This window comes from Cinclus cinclus, chromosome Z (assembly GCF_963662255.1).
Source record: "Cinclus cinclus chromosome Z, bCinCin1.1, whole genome shotgun sequence".
In the NCBI taxonomy this organism is placed as follows: domain Eukaryota; kingdom Metazoa; phylum Chordata; class Aves; order Passeriformes; family Cinclidae; genus Cinclus; species Cinclus cinclus.
The window spans coordinates 10968433-10981260 of record NC_085084.1 but is presented as its reverse complement, the minus strand read 5'-3'; the positions used below and the strand labels follow the sequence as shown (position 1 = coordinate 10981260).

General features: G+C 38.9%; 1 protein-coding gene across 1 annotated transcript; it reads left to right on the top strand.

The window, feature by feature from the left end:
- The first annotated feature begins 7199 nt into the window (after nt 1-7199).
- On the top strand, nt 7200-10567 carry MBLAC2 (metallo-beta-lactamase domain containing 2). Its single transcript, XM_062513493.1, has 2 exons — nt 7200-7644; nt 9218-10567. Exons 1-2 carry the CDS (start codon nt 7200-7202, stop codon nt 9604-9606), a joined length of 834 nt encoding a protein of 277 aa, XP_062369477.1. The 3' UTR covers nt 9607-10567.
- The last annotated feature ends 2261 nt before the right edge of the window (nt 10568-12828 follow it).

The following is a 12828-nucleotide window of genomic DNA, read 5'->3' as shown; positions in this document are numbered from 1 at the left end:
TTTTTTAATAATAGCAATTGTATATATAAATGAATACAATCAAATACAGTAGATACACATATTTAAGAATATATAAAATTTGGCAGTGAGTAATTCAGTATAATTAAGGTTCGTATAAAGCATAAGCAAAACTGACTGGGGATATGGGGAGGGCCCTGCCCTTCCTCACGTATCAAACAATCAAACCAAAGCTCCCACTTATATACTATATGCTAATACATATTAATACAGAACTTTCTGGAAAACTCCTCCTAGTTTCTGTTCCTAAAATCTACGTCACTATATTGTGCTGTGCATGCTCTACTAATAGTTAGGGGTCTCTCATTATTTTGGGGGCCTTATTTCTGATGAAGGCTCTTTATCTTCATCAGTGTTCACTATGTAACCTTGCAGGTAGCACAGGCACACTAAGCTTGATATTATATACTTTCAAATTCCATGCTTGGAGTCATCCCAACTTGGCCCAGTCCAAGGTCAAAATTTTATTTCTAGATGTGGCTTATCAAACCTACATCCTTCTACTACTCCCACCTAACATCTGAGGGAGTCCATCTGCTTTTCCCTCACTATTTCCCTTCTTTGATTTGTAAGAATTATTTCCTATTAATATGAGTACAATTTTGCCAGTATAGTTACAATTTAGTTACCAGGAATCACATTTATTACATAATGTTCAAATAAGACTTACAGACTTTCCATCCTTCCTTGGGTGAGAAGAACAGTAAGGATACACCAAAGTCAATGAAAAAAAAGCTAAGTTTCTAGGTGGAAGGAAGATGAGGAGACACCATGAAGGTTGGCTGAAAAATCCTTTTGTAAGCTATAGGGGTGGACTGTACTACACTAAAAATTCCTTCAGACCATGGAGAAAAGACATGGTGGGGGGGGTTTGAAGTGTTTGGAAGATCCTTTGCCTGAGGGAAAAAGGGGATCTCTGTTCCTGGGAATGAAGTATGAACAGAGAAAAGAGAGCTAAAGAGAACTTTTGCCTTTTGAGTAGCTCATCCTTGAAAGTAATACCCCATGAGTTTGACATGGCCCACAAGCAGAGCTCTGGGAAGGCTGTGAGGGTCGGAGGAGTTTCACGATTGTAGATTCTCAGGTGGCTGCTATTTGTGAAAAAAACTGAAGTCAGGAAAGAACTGGTTTTTTTCTTCTCTTGGAAAAGATCCCTATAGCTGAACAAGAAGAAACTCCTCTGCCTAAACTGAACTGAAAAAGATTATTTAAGTAAGGAATTGACTGAAGTGTCTCTGTATGTTGTTAAGAAGGTGTGAAAAGGGGGAGAGAGTGGTCCGAGGATCGATTCTGAATTTATTGTTATTTTTCTTTGTGTTGTTAATAACATTTTTTTAATATCCTTTTAAGTTTTAGGCCTGCTTTGCTTTTGATCCTAATTCTATTTCACAACAGAAGGTGAATATATTAAAATGGGCAAACCCAAACTATATGACAATTTTGGTGCATTGCCAGGAAATTCAAACTAAACCAAGACAGCCACTTTAGGTTTTTAAAACACTTTTATAAAGCTGTAACAGTACTTGCCATTTATAACATTCAGAATAAGCTCTCAGCACCTAATAAAACTAGGCAAAAAATTGTGAATGAAAAGAAGCACTTCTCACAGTAATAATCACCAGTGATTTACAATACCCTCACAGTATGGTAAACAAACAAAGTCTTTCTGCTCCAGTTTCCTTCTTTCCCACTAGCTCAGTTTTCTGACCAGGAAGCTTGAATTTCAACAGGATAATGATGTATGACTAGATGTCAAGTAAAACTCCAGCATTTATAGTTATCAAACAATAGCAAAGCAATTTTTAGTTATGTGTAAGCAAAAGAAAATCTTAGGTCACACAGAGTAAGATCAAGATTTGGCTTCTAATCCAGCTCTGCTTCTGATAAAAACTTCAATAAATCACTTATCCTCACCTCAATCTTCATATTTCAAGGTACTTGTCAGTAACACCAATATTTCCTGAATGAACTTAGGGGGAAAAAAATTAGTACCTTTTAGAATTTCCATCTATTAAACATAATATTGATTATTTTGAGTATGTCTTTACACAACTTCAATGAAAGCTGAATTCAGCACAAGTATTTACTACATATTTCTTTGTTCTGATGAAAAATTTTAGGGTATTGTAGCATGTAGAAATACCAAATTGGCTTGTATTGGCTAGCATATAATTGAAAAGGCTGCATGTAAATGGTCTAAATGTTTATTACTGTGTACCAAATGAATAGATGTTTGATACCTCTCTTTTTCACACAGGAGTTGCTTTCCAGTTACAGCACTTTTCAATAAGTGTAAAAGCAGAAAAACTCCCTATTGGCTTAAGCTGTAATTTTTGCTTCTCCATTATTAGGAAACTCATCCTCAACACATGCTTTTCACTACATTAGCCTTCATAGGATATTGAGCAGATACAAATAAAAATTATAAGCAACAAACAAACCTTGATGTTCATCTCCTACTGTCAAGAAGTATGGCATTTTTTTTGTAGTTCCTCTAAGATTTTAAGGTCAACATGTAATCTTCATCTTCTCCTGGTTTCAGAGGCACTGGGTTATTGTCTGTACTCTGTACAAATTATATTTATTATTTGTGAGGTTCTAATATCCACCAAATATACCAGTACAGTAACAAAATCTACAAGAAACGTACCTAAGAACAAACGAAAAAGTGAAACTATGCACTATACTGCTTCTCAAGTACAATTCATGGCATGTAACTATGTTTAGATCAAAATTTCTACCTTTTATAATTTTACTTTCTTTCTGCAAAAATGTATCACAAAAGGAAAAAAAAAATTAAAACTGCTACATAGTCATTTATAGAATCTTAATTGCTAAAAGCAGTTATTCTCACCAACCTAACTTTCTCATAAACCACTCCTTCTGTCTTCAGTTGAAGTAGTGTTGCTCTTAACCACTCTAAGAGACTGTTACAGCTACATTAAGTATGATATCTGAATGACATGGACATCCTTTCCATGAATATTATGATGGAAACAGGATGTGCAGTCTAAAACCAGGCCCTCACACAATTCAGTTTCTACCAGCTGAATTTAAATGAATTGTTAAGGGTGGGATTTCTGGGGTCTGAGGGAGTTTTTCTGTGAGGTTTTTCTGGGGGGTGGGGGGGGGAAGGTGCTTTTGGGGTGTTTTGTTTTGTTTTGTTTAACTTGAATCTTGAAATTGAAAACAAAAATATGTAAAAATAGTTTTAAAAATAACCAGAATACTACAGACAGAATTAACAAATGGATGTTGTTTCTCTCATGCAATAAATCATGCTTAATCAATAACTGCATGGTAGGTTGCAAAGCATAAATTGCTATCACGTCCCAGATCTGGACCATGAAAGGAGCTTCCTGCTTCCAGCTATATTTACTAGATGGTCAATACTTTAAATCACTTTATGTTGCTGATGCTAAGCTGATGCTTCTTAATTGAGTTTCTAATTACATTTACAGAAAATTTGCACAAACTCAGAATGTGTCTAATGGAAATATGCAACAGCAAGAATTCACTGCTTCAAATAATTTTACTGTAAGTTAGTCAAAGGTATAATATACTTTTGTCCAGTCATTAAATCAACATTTGAAGTTTTTATTGACTCATACAACTGGGTTAACTCTCATTTTCCTGAATGGCACCAGATTTCCTCTGGGAAGTTTAATTTGTTTCTGAAATTTTGTTCACTGGAGGAAGAAAGCTTTTTTTACCTTCTCCATGGTATACATTAGACAAACAGGGGCTAGTAATTCTGTAAGGTTGACTGTACCTCAAAAGCTGCAGTGTATACAGAATTCAGATGGCACAGAACTGTGCTACCAAGCAGACTGCAACATTCACATAAGAAACAGTTACAGATGACTTAGTAATAAGAAATCACACGTCTTAATTGTAATGTTGGAGTAAGAGGATGAGAAATGGTTCAGTAGATCAAAATCTTCCCTGCCCATCAAAACACAGTCAGAAAATGGTCTTTATTCCCCTTTGATTTTCAAATAAATCCCAAATGCCAAGTCTCTGTTAAACTCCCTTAATTACACAAAGTTATCTTTCAGTTATTTTCAAATGCTGGCTTCTGTGTTACAGGACAATTGCACACAATCTTCCATGTTTGCATAAATAGTAGTTTTCTAAAATCAGTAAATCTATTTATAGCTTCAAAGATTAATGTAATTAATTTCTGACAAATTCAAGTATCCAGTGTTTCCATTTTTGCAATGTCCAGAAAACCAAATCATGACGGGGACTACTCCAACACACTAACTCCTTGCAAGCAATCCAGTTAAATATGGGCTACAACAGTTAGCAAAGGGACAGGAAACAAATAGTAAGAAAACTGGTGACTTATATTGTTATAAAATCCAAAGTTCTCAGGGTTGTTTATATATTTCATTATGTTCTCTAAACATGAGCATGAACACACTTTACCTGAACACAGTGTGCTCCAAGATACTGGCTGTACTTACTGGAAATGGTGGTGGAGGCTTACAGATGACATCAGCTAGAGCTGCACCTTTACCAAAGCTAATAGCTTCCATGTTGAAGGAAAATGAAGTATGTCCTCTTCCTCCACCTGACCCAGCCATTTGGATGCACGGAAAACATAGATTTTTAAAGATATATTTTCCTTATATGTTACAAATTGATGTACATATTACTAAGAAAGTTTGTGTCTAACAAAGTTACAGTAATTTTAAAACCAAAGATCATTTTTAAATAGCAAGCCATTTTCAATGCCCATCTTAGATTATTCCACAGATTGTAAATTTGATACATCCATAAAATGACCACTCCCTCATTTCTGCTAGCCACCCCTGCATGCCTGAAATTGCCTCCTAACCTAGGAGTTTTAAGCCATCTTCTTCTAAACCTTAGAGGTACTGTATTGAGTTCAACCAGAAGACCCAGAAACATGTGAAAAAAGTTTAAGAACCCTGAATTTTCTGTGACTACAGTCTAGTGTTCTTGAACTTTTTTCCTAAAACCAGTTTGGTTTTAAGTTTGTGTTTGTCATTCATGACTTCCTTCATCCTGAATATTTTTTGTCCTTTATCTTAGTAACTATTTTTGGATCTAGACAAAGTGACACAGGCAAAGAGGTAATTAAGATAATCAAAAGTCATTAAAAGACTCCAGCAGGACTGCATGCTAACTGCTGAAAAAATGAGATTGTTTCTAACTCAAATATTTAACAAAAGTCATAAAAGAAGAGCCTCCAAGACATTTACACCTCTTCACCTTCACTATTATACCAACTTTCATCTCATGAATTGTACTTCATTGTACTGTACATTGTACCTCTCACTGTACAAAATGTGAGAATGGGGGAAGATATGAATAGATGGGACCCAAGAGAAGCTCATCTGAAGCACTGTGAGACTGTTTACTCCCACAGACCACTCAGAGATCAGTGTAAGGTCCTAGCCCAGAAATCCCACAAGCTGTTCACTATTAACTGCAAAGTCACTGTGCTACACCTTGCTTGCTACAACCAGGTTGTTCCAGACTTACTGCTGTAACTGTAGAAGTGCATTTGGTTTCCCCAGACAGAAGCAATGGCCTTTTTATCAAGGCCAGAGAAAACGGGTTGATGCCAGGTTTTTTTTCTACTTGCTACTTCCAACAGAAGTGTTTTGATAATACAAAATCACATTATGTATTTCCATGTCAATCTACAGCACAGAATACTGTCTAAAAATAAATATTTTTAAGGAAAAAAAAACAACACACACACAAAAAAAAACCAAAGCAAAAGCTAAGGCTGAACAGAGTAAGGAAGTTGAAGGGAAGTTGAAGGGAAGTGGAAGGGAAGGGAAGTGGAAGGGAAGTGGAAGGGAAGGGAAGTGGAAGGGAAGTGGAAGGGAAGTGGAAGGGAAGTGGAAGGGAAGTGGAAGGGAAGTGGAAGGGAAATTCTTAGAAAATAGGATTAAAAGCAAGATGTGAGCCTTGCAGAATGGAGAATATAAAAGACACTGTAAAGCCTCAATTATAAGCAGTTATCTAGACGTAACAAAAAAAGAGAAAAGGAATCAACAGCAGAACAACACAACAAAAAAGTTAAAAGAGATGCTGAGATAGCAAGGAATGGCATTAGATGTAGTGAATAAAGGTCCATTTTTAAAAGCTGCTTTAAAATTAATTCTTAGTAAATTCCTTTAAAATGGCATTTTAGATAGATAAGAAGAATCTGTAAGAACAAGCTTTATGACTAGCAACATTTCAATTCCACATTTTTACCCAAACTTCTTATTTTTCCAGCCATACTGACTCAGAAGGTTTGTTTACTGACAGCACAAAGTGACAGTGACAGACGAGAAATCCTGAAGGGTTGAGTTGTACAACCAAGCCACTAAGTACAACAAAGTTAACCACAACTACTGTTCTAGTTACCTTGGGGGATGTCTAAAAGATCACCTGGGTGAATTTTCATGTTTATGCATAGTTTCCGTGTCATTTATAAAAGAGAAGATTTACAGATTTAAGGTTTTCAAATTCCTCCAAACCTATGAATGCAGTTTCTGGAGCAGTTGCTCAGGGGAAGGCAGCTGATGATTCGGGAGGGAAAGGCCCGTGGAATTCCGGATCCCCGGCAGCTGCCGGGTGGCTGGTAAGGCAACAGCAGACCTAAGCAGACTGAGCGCCCTGGCGAACTCTCGGTGGCTTACGGCTTCCTCACAACAAAACCCCTGATCGCGGATCCTTGATTTTCAGAGGCAGGTGCAATGAGCTTAAGGGAAGAGCAGATACGGAAGAACGGAGTTTAGATACTGAGGTTTTGTGGGCGTCTTTTTAAACTGACGCCCATGAAGGTAAGCTGGAGAAGATATTCGTCCTGAGGGTCACTAGCTCCTGCCGTGCGAGAACACACCTCGTAGCTGCTTTCCTGCTCCCCCTTCCCTCGCTGACGGCCCGCCACTCCTGGAGGGACCCGCCGCCCCCCGCACGGCCGAGGCGCTTCGCCTTTACTGCCCCCTCCGTCAGCGGGTGTCAGTGGGGAAGGGGGCTCAAATACGCGCCCCCTCACGCCACGCCTGAGCCCCGGCATCCCTCCGCTCCTCACCCGGCGCGGCCACGCTCCTCCTGCCGCAGCCGCAGTGGGCCGGGCCCGCGCCCGCCGCTCCCCCCTCCCCCGCCGGGGCCCGGGCGCGGTGCTCGCGGGCCTGAGCGCTGCCGGGGACATGTCGGCGCTGGAGTGGTTCGCGCACAAGCCCCTGGGCGGCGGTATCTTTTGGATCCAGGAGCGCTTCTACGAATCGGACAACCGGGCCAACATTTGGCTCGTGCGGGGCTCGCAGCGAGACGTGGTGATCGACGCGGGGCTGGGGCTGCGCAGCCTGCCCGACTACCTGCGCGACGCCGGGCTCCTGGCGCAGGCCGAGAGCGCCTGTCCGCGGCCGCTGCTGGCCGTGGCCACCCACGTCCACTTCGACCACTCGGGCGGGCTGCAGCACTTCGAGGACGTGGCGGTGCACAGCGCCGAGGCGGCGGCGCTGCTGCGAGGGGACAACTACGAGGCCGTGACGTGGCTGTCGGACCGGGAGGTAGCGCGGCCGCCGCGGCCCGGCTGGAGCGCGCGGCAGTTCTGCGTCCCGCCCGTCCAGCCCAGCCGCCTGCTGCAGGAGGGTAAGGAGGGCCGCGAGGTACCATGCGCTGGGTATTATGGAGCAGCTTCTTTGCCGCTGAGCGCCTCTTGCTTTACGCAGCTCCTCCTATAAAATAATAAAGTTGATTAATTTTGTCACTCCTGTGAACCTAAAAACCACCCGCGGGACCAAAAAGACGCGTAAAAGTGGGTTAAATTGTTTCTACCAGCTCTGAAAGTTTTGGCGGCCGGGTTTTTTTTTTGTTTTTGTTTTTTTTGTTTTTTTTTTTTTTTTTTGTTTTTTGTTTTTTTTTTGTTGTTTGTTTTGTTTTGTTTTTTTTTTTTTCCGTCTAGAATGAGAATCACTCAGCAGTGATGTAAGTGGCTAACTGAGCACCCCAGGTTTATCCTTAGGCTTCAAACGGTATGTCATCTGGTGAGCTTTATTATTTATAAGCGGTCAAGACATGGAAAGTGCAGTTAACATAACAATTCCTGAAGTATGTACTGAGATCACAATTTTTGTTTTACAGAATTTCGTGAATTCTTTGTAAATACATTTACTGGATTTTACCTGACTTACGTAAAATGTAAAAAAATCACTAGTTACTGATGTAGCATTTACAGAAGTGGCTTGTTCCAGATAAAAAAAAATAATTTAGTCTCTAATGGGAGACAGTGACTAAGGTTTTTGGTAACAAAACACCTAAACTGTACAATACTGTTCAGCAGATGTTATAGGGTGACTGTCAGAGAGGTGACAGAGAGGTACTTTACTCTCTTCTTGGTTTAATTAGGCACCCATACAGGTGCTTGGAAAAGCAGAACTGAACTTACTGAAGGCTTCAGTAAATATTGGATGACATTTAACTATTGTAGTTGTTAAATAACTAGAGTGACATTTAACTGCAGTAAATCAACAGAAGCTTAAGTTGATTTTTTTTTTCTTCAGAAAGGAGGGAGGATTATTTTAAAAAATACTTCTGTAAAAGAAAAAGTAAATTGGCTACCAGAGTAGCATCAGGGTTTTTAAGATGTTTACTGAGACATAAGACACAAGTATTAGTTCAGTGGCTGGTACAGTTAAAAGGCATTAACATTTAAACTGACAGAAAAAGGACCTAATGGTAAGAAAGTTCTATTTTTATGTCTTAATGAATGAGATGAAGAAAGTGTGTGAGGCTTGTCTTGGTTCTCCTCCAGCAATTTATGTTTTGGCCTTTTGCCTTTTAAGAGTAACAGCAGTGCAATTCTAGATGAATTAAATAAGGGTAAAATTCTAATAAATTATGAAACACATTATTTGTAAACTTTCAAATGAAAACCAGCCTAGATATGTTCTATTTGTTTCCCGTTTTATTTTCTCTACTGCATTGCTTTTCACATTGTTCAGTTTATTAGAATGTGAGTATATTCCATTAATACAACCCAAGCTTGTGTCAGTTGCTAGTGTCCTTTTTGCTTCTTTGGCACTCGCTAAAAATATAAGTGCCTCACTCCCATTTCTGCTATATGTGTAATGTATAAATTCTGCCTATGAGTAGGTAGTTCGCTTTGTGTCATTTAAGAAACATGACAAATGCATACAATTTCCTATAACAAATCTGTTTGCAGGGGATGTGATCAACCTTGGAGATCGACAGCTCACTGTCATGCACATGCCTGGTCATTCACGAGGCAGTATCTGCTTACATGACAAGGACAGGAAGATTTTGTTCAGTGGAGATGTGGTATATGATGGATCTATGATCGATTGGCTTCCCTACAGCAGAATCAGTGACTATGTTGCAAGCTGCCAGCGCCTGATGGAGTTAGTAGACAGAGGTCTTGTGGAGAAGGTATTGCCTGGGCACTTCAACATATTTGGAGCAGAAAGGCTGTACCGGTTAGCTTCCAACTACATTTCCCAAGCTGGAGTTTGTCACAAGATTTCTACCTGTGCTATGAGATCCATTGCAAGCATAGCACTTCGTGTTGCAAATTCAAGAATCACTTCTCAGTGACAGTCAATTTTGTGTGATCTGCTACTTGCTGTAAAACCAAATGGGTTGTGAAAGCATCAATAGCAAGCAGAAGCAGTATGTGTTAGCAAAAAGATGGTAAATTGATGTAGGTGAGCTTCAAGCATTCCCCGTTTTTTCCTACTTTATCCATATATTTTTATAAAAACTCTGTGAATTAAAAGCTTTAGCTATAGTTTTTCTTTCTACTTTTTCAGAGCATGTTTGTACCTGTATTGCAATTGAAATGTATTGTTGTTTTTTTTTTTTTGTTACAACTCTGGCAGATTAATATATACTAAAATGAGAGATTTTACATTCATGTCTGAAACCTTGCTGATGTGGTACTAGACATGTGATTATTCACCTCTTGCTCAGCTTTTGACCTAACAGCTCTTGTGAAGACCTAGAGTCTGCCAAGAGCAGTGCCATTGGGTTGCAGCAGGAGCAAGATCTCTGCATGACTCAGTGGGCAAAAGGAAATAAATCTGCAGCCTGTAGGCATGTTATCTGCTGCACCTCTCAACACCTGAAGCTTTATCTTTGCAAAGTACTTGTCTGGCAGTTTCTTCAGAATACACCAACAGGTGGAAGTTCTATAGACCAAACTTTCAAGCGGGCAGTCACAGACACATCAGTTCACCACAAAAGCTTTTGGTGCAGACAGACTGTTGAGGTTTTCATGTTTCCTAGTGTGCTGCAAGGAACCCACTGCACCAGAAGAGAGGGAGCAAGTAGGACGACTCTCACCATTGTCTAGAGAACTGTTTTGCTTGTAGTCATGTGAGTTAAAAATTAGAAAATTTGTGAACCAGTGAATTAATGTGTTACACTACCCTGTACAAAGTGGATTGACCTTTTCCTGGATAGGTTTATTTTCTTCTGATCAGCTCATAAGAAATACTTAGAGAGTATGTTGTTCTGGAGAGTTGAGAGAAGTGGACTGTGATGACCTTAAGGCATTTGTTCATGCTTAAAGGTATTTTTATGTGACTGTGTTGCAACTTGGTTCTTAATCATCTGTGTTAGGAGAGGGATTGAGGCTATCTTGCCACAGTGAAGGTGCTGGATTAAGCACCTGGTACACTTTTTATCACAAAGTGAATGTAACAAATTGTTTACTGTTTGCATCTGAAATATGTGCTGCACATGGTTGTTCTGAAATGTAAAGTGTGTTGCATTGAGTTTGTTCCAAAAAATGTAAAATACATTGAGAAATGCTAAATAGCATTCTGACTTGCTTATGAAAATTGAATGTGTGATATTTCAAAGCTGCTGAAATGGTTAGAGTTTGTGTAATTATTCTGACAGTTCGAATATATTTAACTTTTTTAAAGGACACTGTCTGAATTTATTTTTGTACATAGACATATATATGTTCCTAAAAAGACTGCAAATGTTTCTCTCCAAATTTTAGTGCAGTTTAACTTTTCTTGTTTGGCTTTTACTTTGTGCAGAAGGTTTTGCCCCCATCATAGCCAATAGTAAGGGAGCCAAAGGTTTGGGCTCTTTCTAAGGCATGAGGGAGAGGAGGTTGATAGCCTTCTGAAGAGATGCAAGTTCTTGTGAAAAAAAACAAAAAAAACCCAAACTAACCCATTGCAAAATTTAAAAAGCATCTCTTTAAAAATTATGAAAGCAAGTATCTTATGTAAGGCTTTTTGCCTTTCATAGATGATTGCACTCCTGCCTTTACTGTGAATATATTCTTTACCAGGATTTGTACTGATTTGCTGTTGCCTAGTTTTTAGAAGTGCCTGCCTCCAAGCTGAAGCAAGATTGTGAGTGGGCAGAACATGTGCAGGGATGCAGCACTTGAAATACCTGTTATCACTCAGATCAGAGTCTCTGTTTTTTTTTTTTTTTTGAGACATCCATATACATCAGTCTATGGCGTGAGGGGTGTTCAGTGGGTAGACTTTTGTCACAGAACCAAGAAGTGTTTATCTTGGCCTCGGTTGGCAGAAGAAATAGGAAAACAGCCTGTGAACCAGGCTGAAGGTGTACATATCACTAACGCTTACACCAGTTATCAAGAGGATGCCCTGGTGTCTCAGGTTACCTGACAGTAATTGAATTCCTGCAAATTATTTGACAGTGGTGTAACACCAGTAATAATGATTCTTTTTAAACAATACTTCTGTGAAGACTGTGGGAGCCGTGGTGTTAACCCTGTGCATTAAGGCAGTCACCAAGAACTCCTGTCACAAAGCCTGCCAATACAGATGCCAAGTTGCTAAAAGTTTTGTAAATGTTCACTAGAAGAGTAAGATCACTTTGAATTGGCATTCCATGTTATACCACTATCAGTTTGTTTATTTGATCCAATATTAGAATTTCTGTTGCCAGATTTTACTGTATTGTAAAGCCTGAGCTCCTAAGAGGTGACTCAGAGGCACATCAGTTCAAAAGGGAAGATAACCTCCATCCTCCATCATTTGTGTTTAATCTGGGCTCAGTATCTGTATCAGCTGGAATCCTTAAATTGCCAGATCACTGTCAAAATGTCCTATTAAGCTATACTTAAGTCCACTTTAGTGTGTAACCAAAATTTTGACTTTTACTTTATCAAAACCTAGGGGATAATTTTGTAGCTCAGAAGTGAGCTTTACATGCACATAATCCAAAGTGGAATTTCTTAGTAAACTGCTGCTATAATCCAAAGAAAGTAGTTTTTTGAAGGTCATTAAATTATTTTTTGTATTATAAGAAATTCACTGGATAAACAGTACTTAAATGATCTTAAGTTAAAAGAGTGGTCTCTAATTATTTTTGTTAAGACTTAAATTTTAATCATAAGAGTTTGACAGTGGTCCTTTAAAAATAAAAATGTGCATTGTAAGGTTAAATATTGTGTCAGGTTGAGCATTTAGAACTGTGTTGATTTCTTTGTAACATCTAAATATATGTTAATGCTGTTTCTTCAGTAGACTGGGGAATTGACATAAAATTAAGAGGGGAAGTTTTGCTCTGTAATCTGTCTGTCAAGGCTGTTACGATGTTAACAGTTGGCACATAATGATTTTTTTGTGTATTATTGTAATAAAATATTACAATCCAATGCAGTTAAGTAGTAATTTCTTGGTATTTCTCAACAGAATCACTTTTCATTCTAGATGGAGCATATGTACAACTTGCTAGCAGAATTATTTGTGCTCGTGAGAAAGAAACTGCATTAAAAATGTTTACACACCATAGATGCACTTTGCCTTGGAAGAGCAGAAA

What these genes read in the sequence shown, in the direction of transcription:
- MBLAC2 (XM_062513493.1), top strand. Translation starts at nt 7,200, where the DNA reads ATGTCGGCGCTGGAGTGGTTCGCGCACAAGCCCCTGGGCGGCGGTATC. An exon ending in CAGCCGCCTGCTGCAGGAGG is followed by an intron (nt 7,645 to 9,217) that starts GTAAGGAGGGCC and finishes ATCTGTTTGCAG; the next exon opens with GGGATGTGATCAACCTTGGA.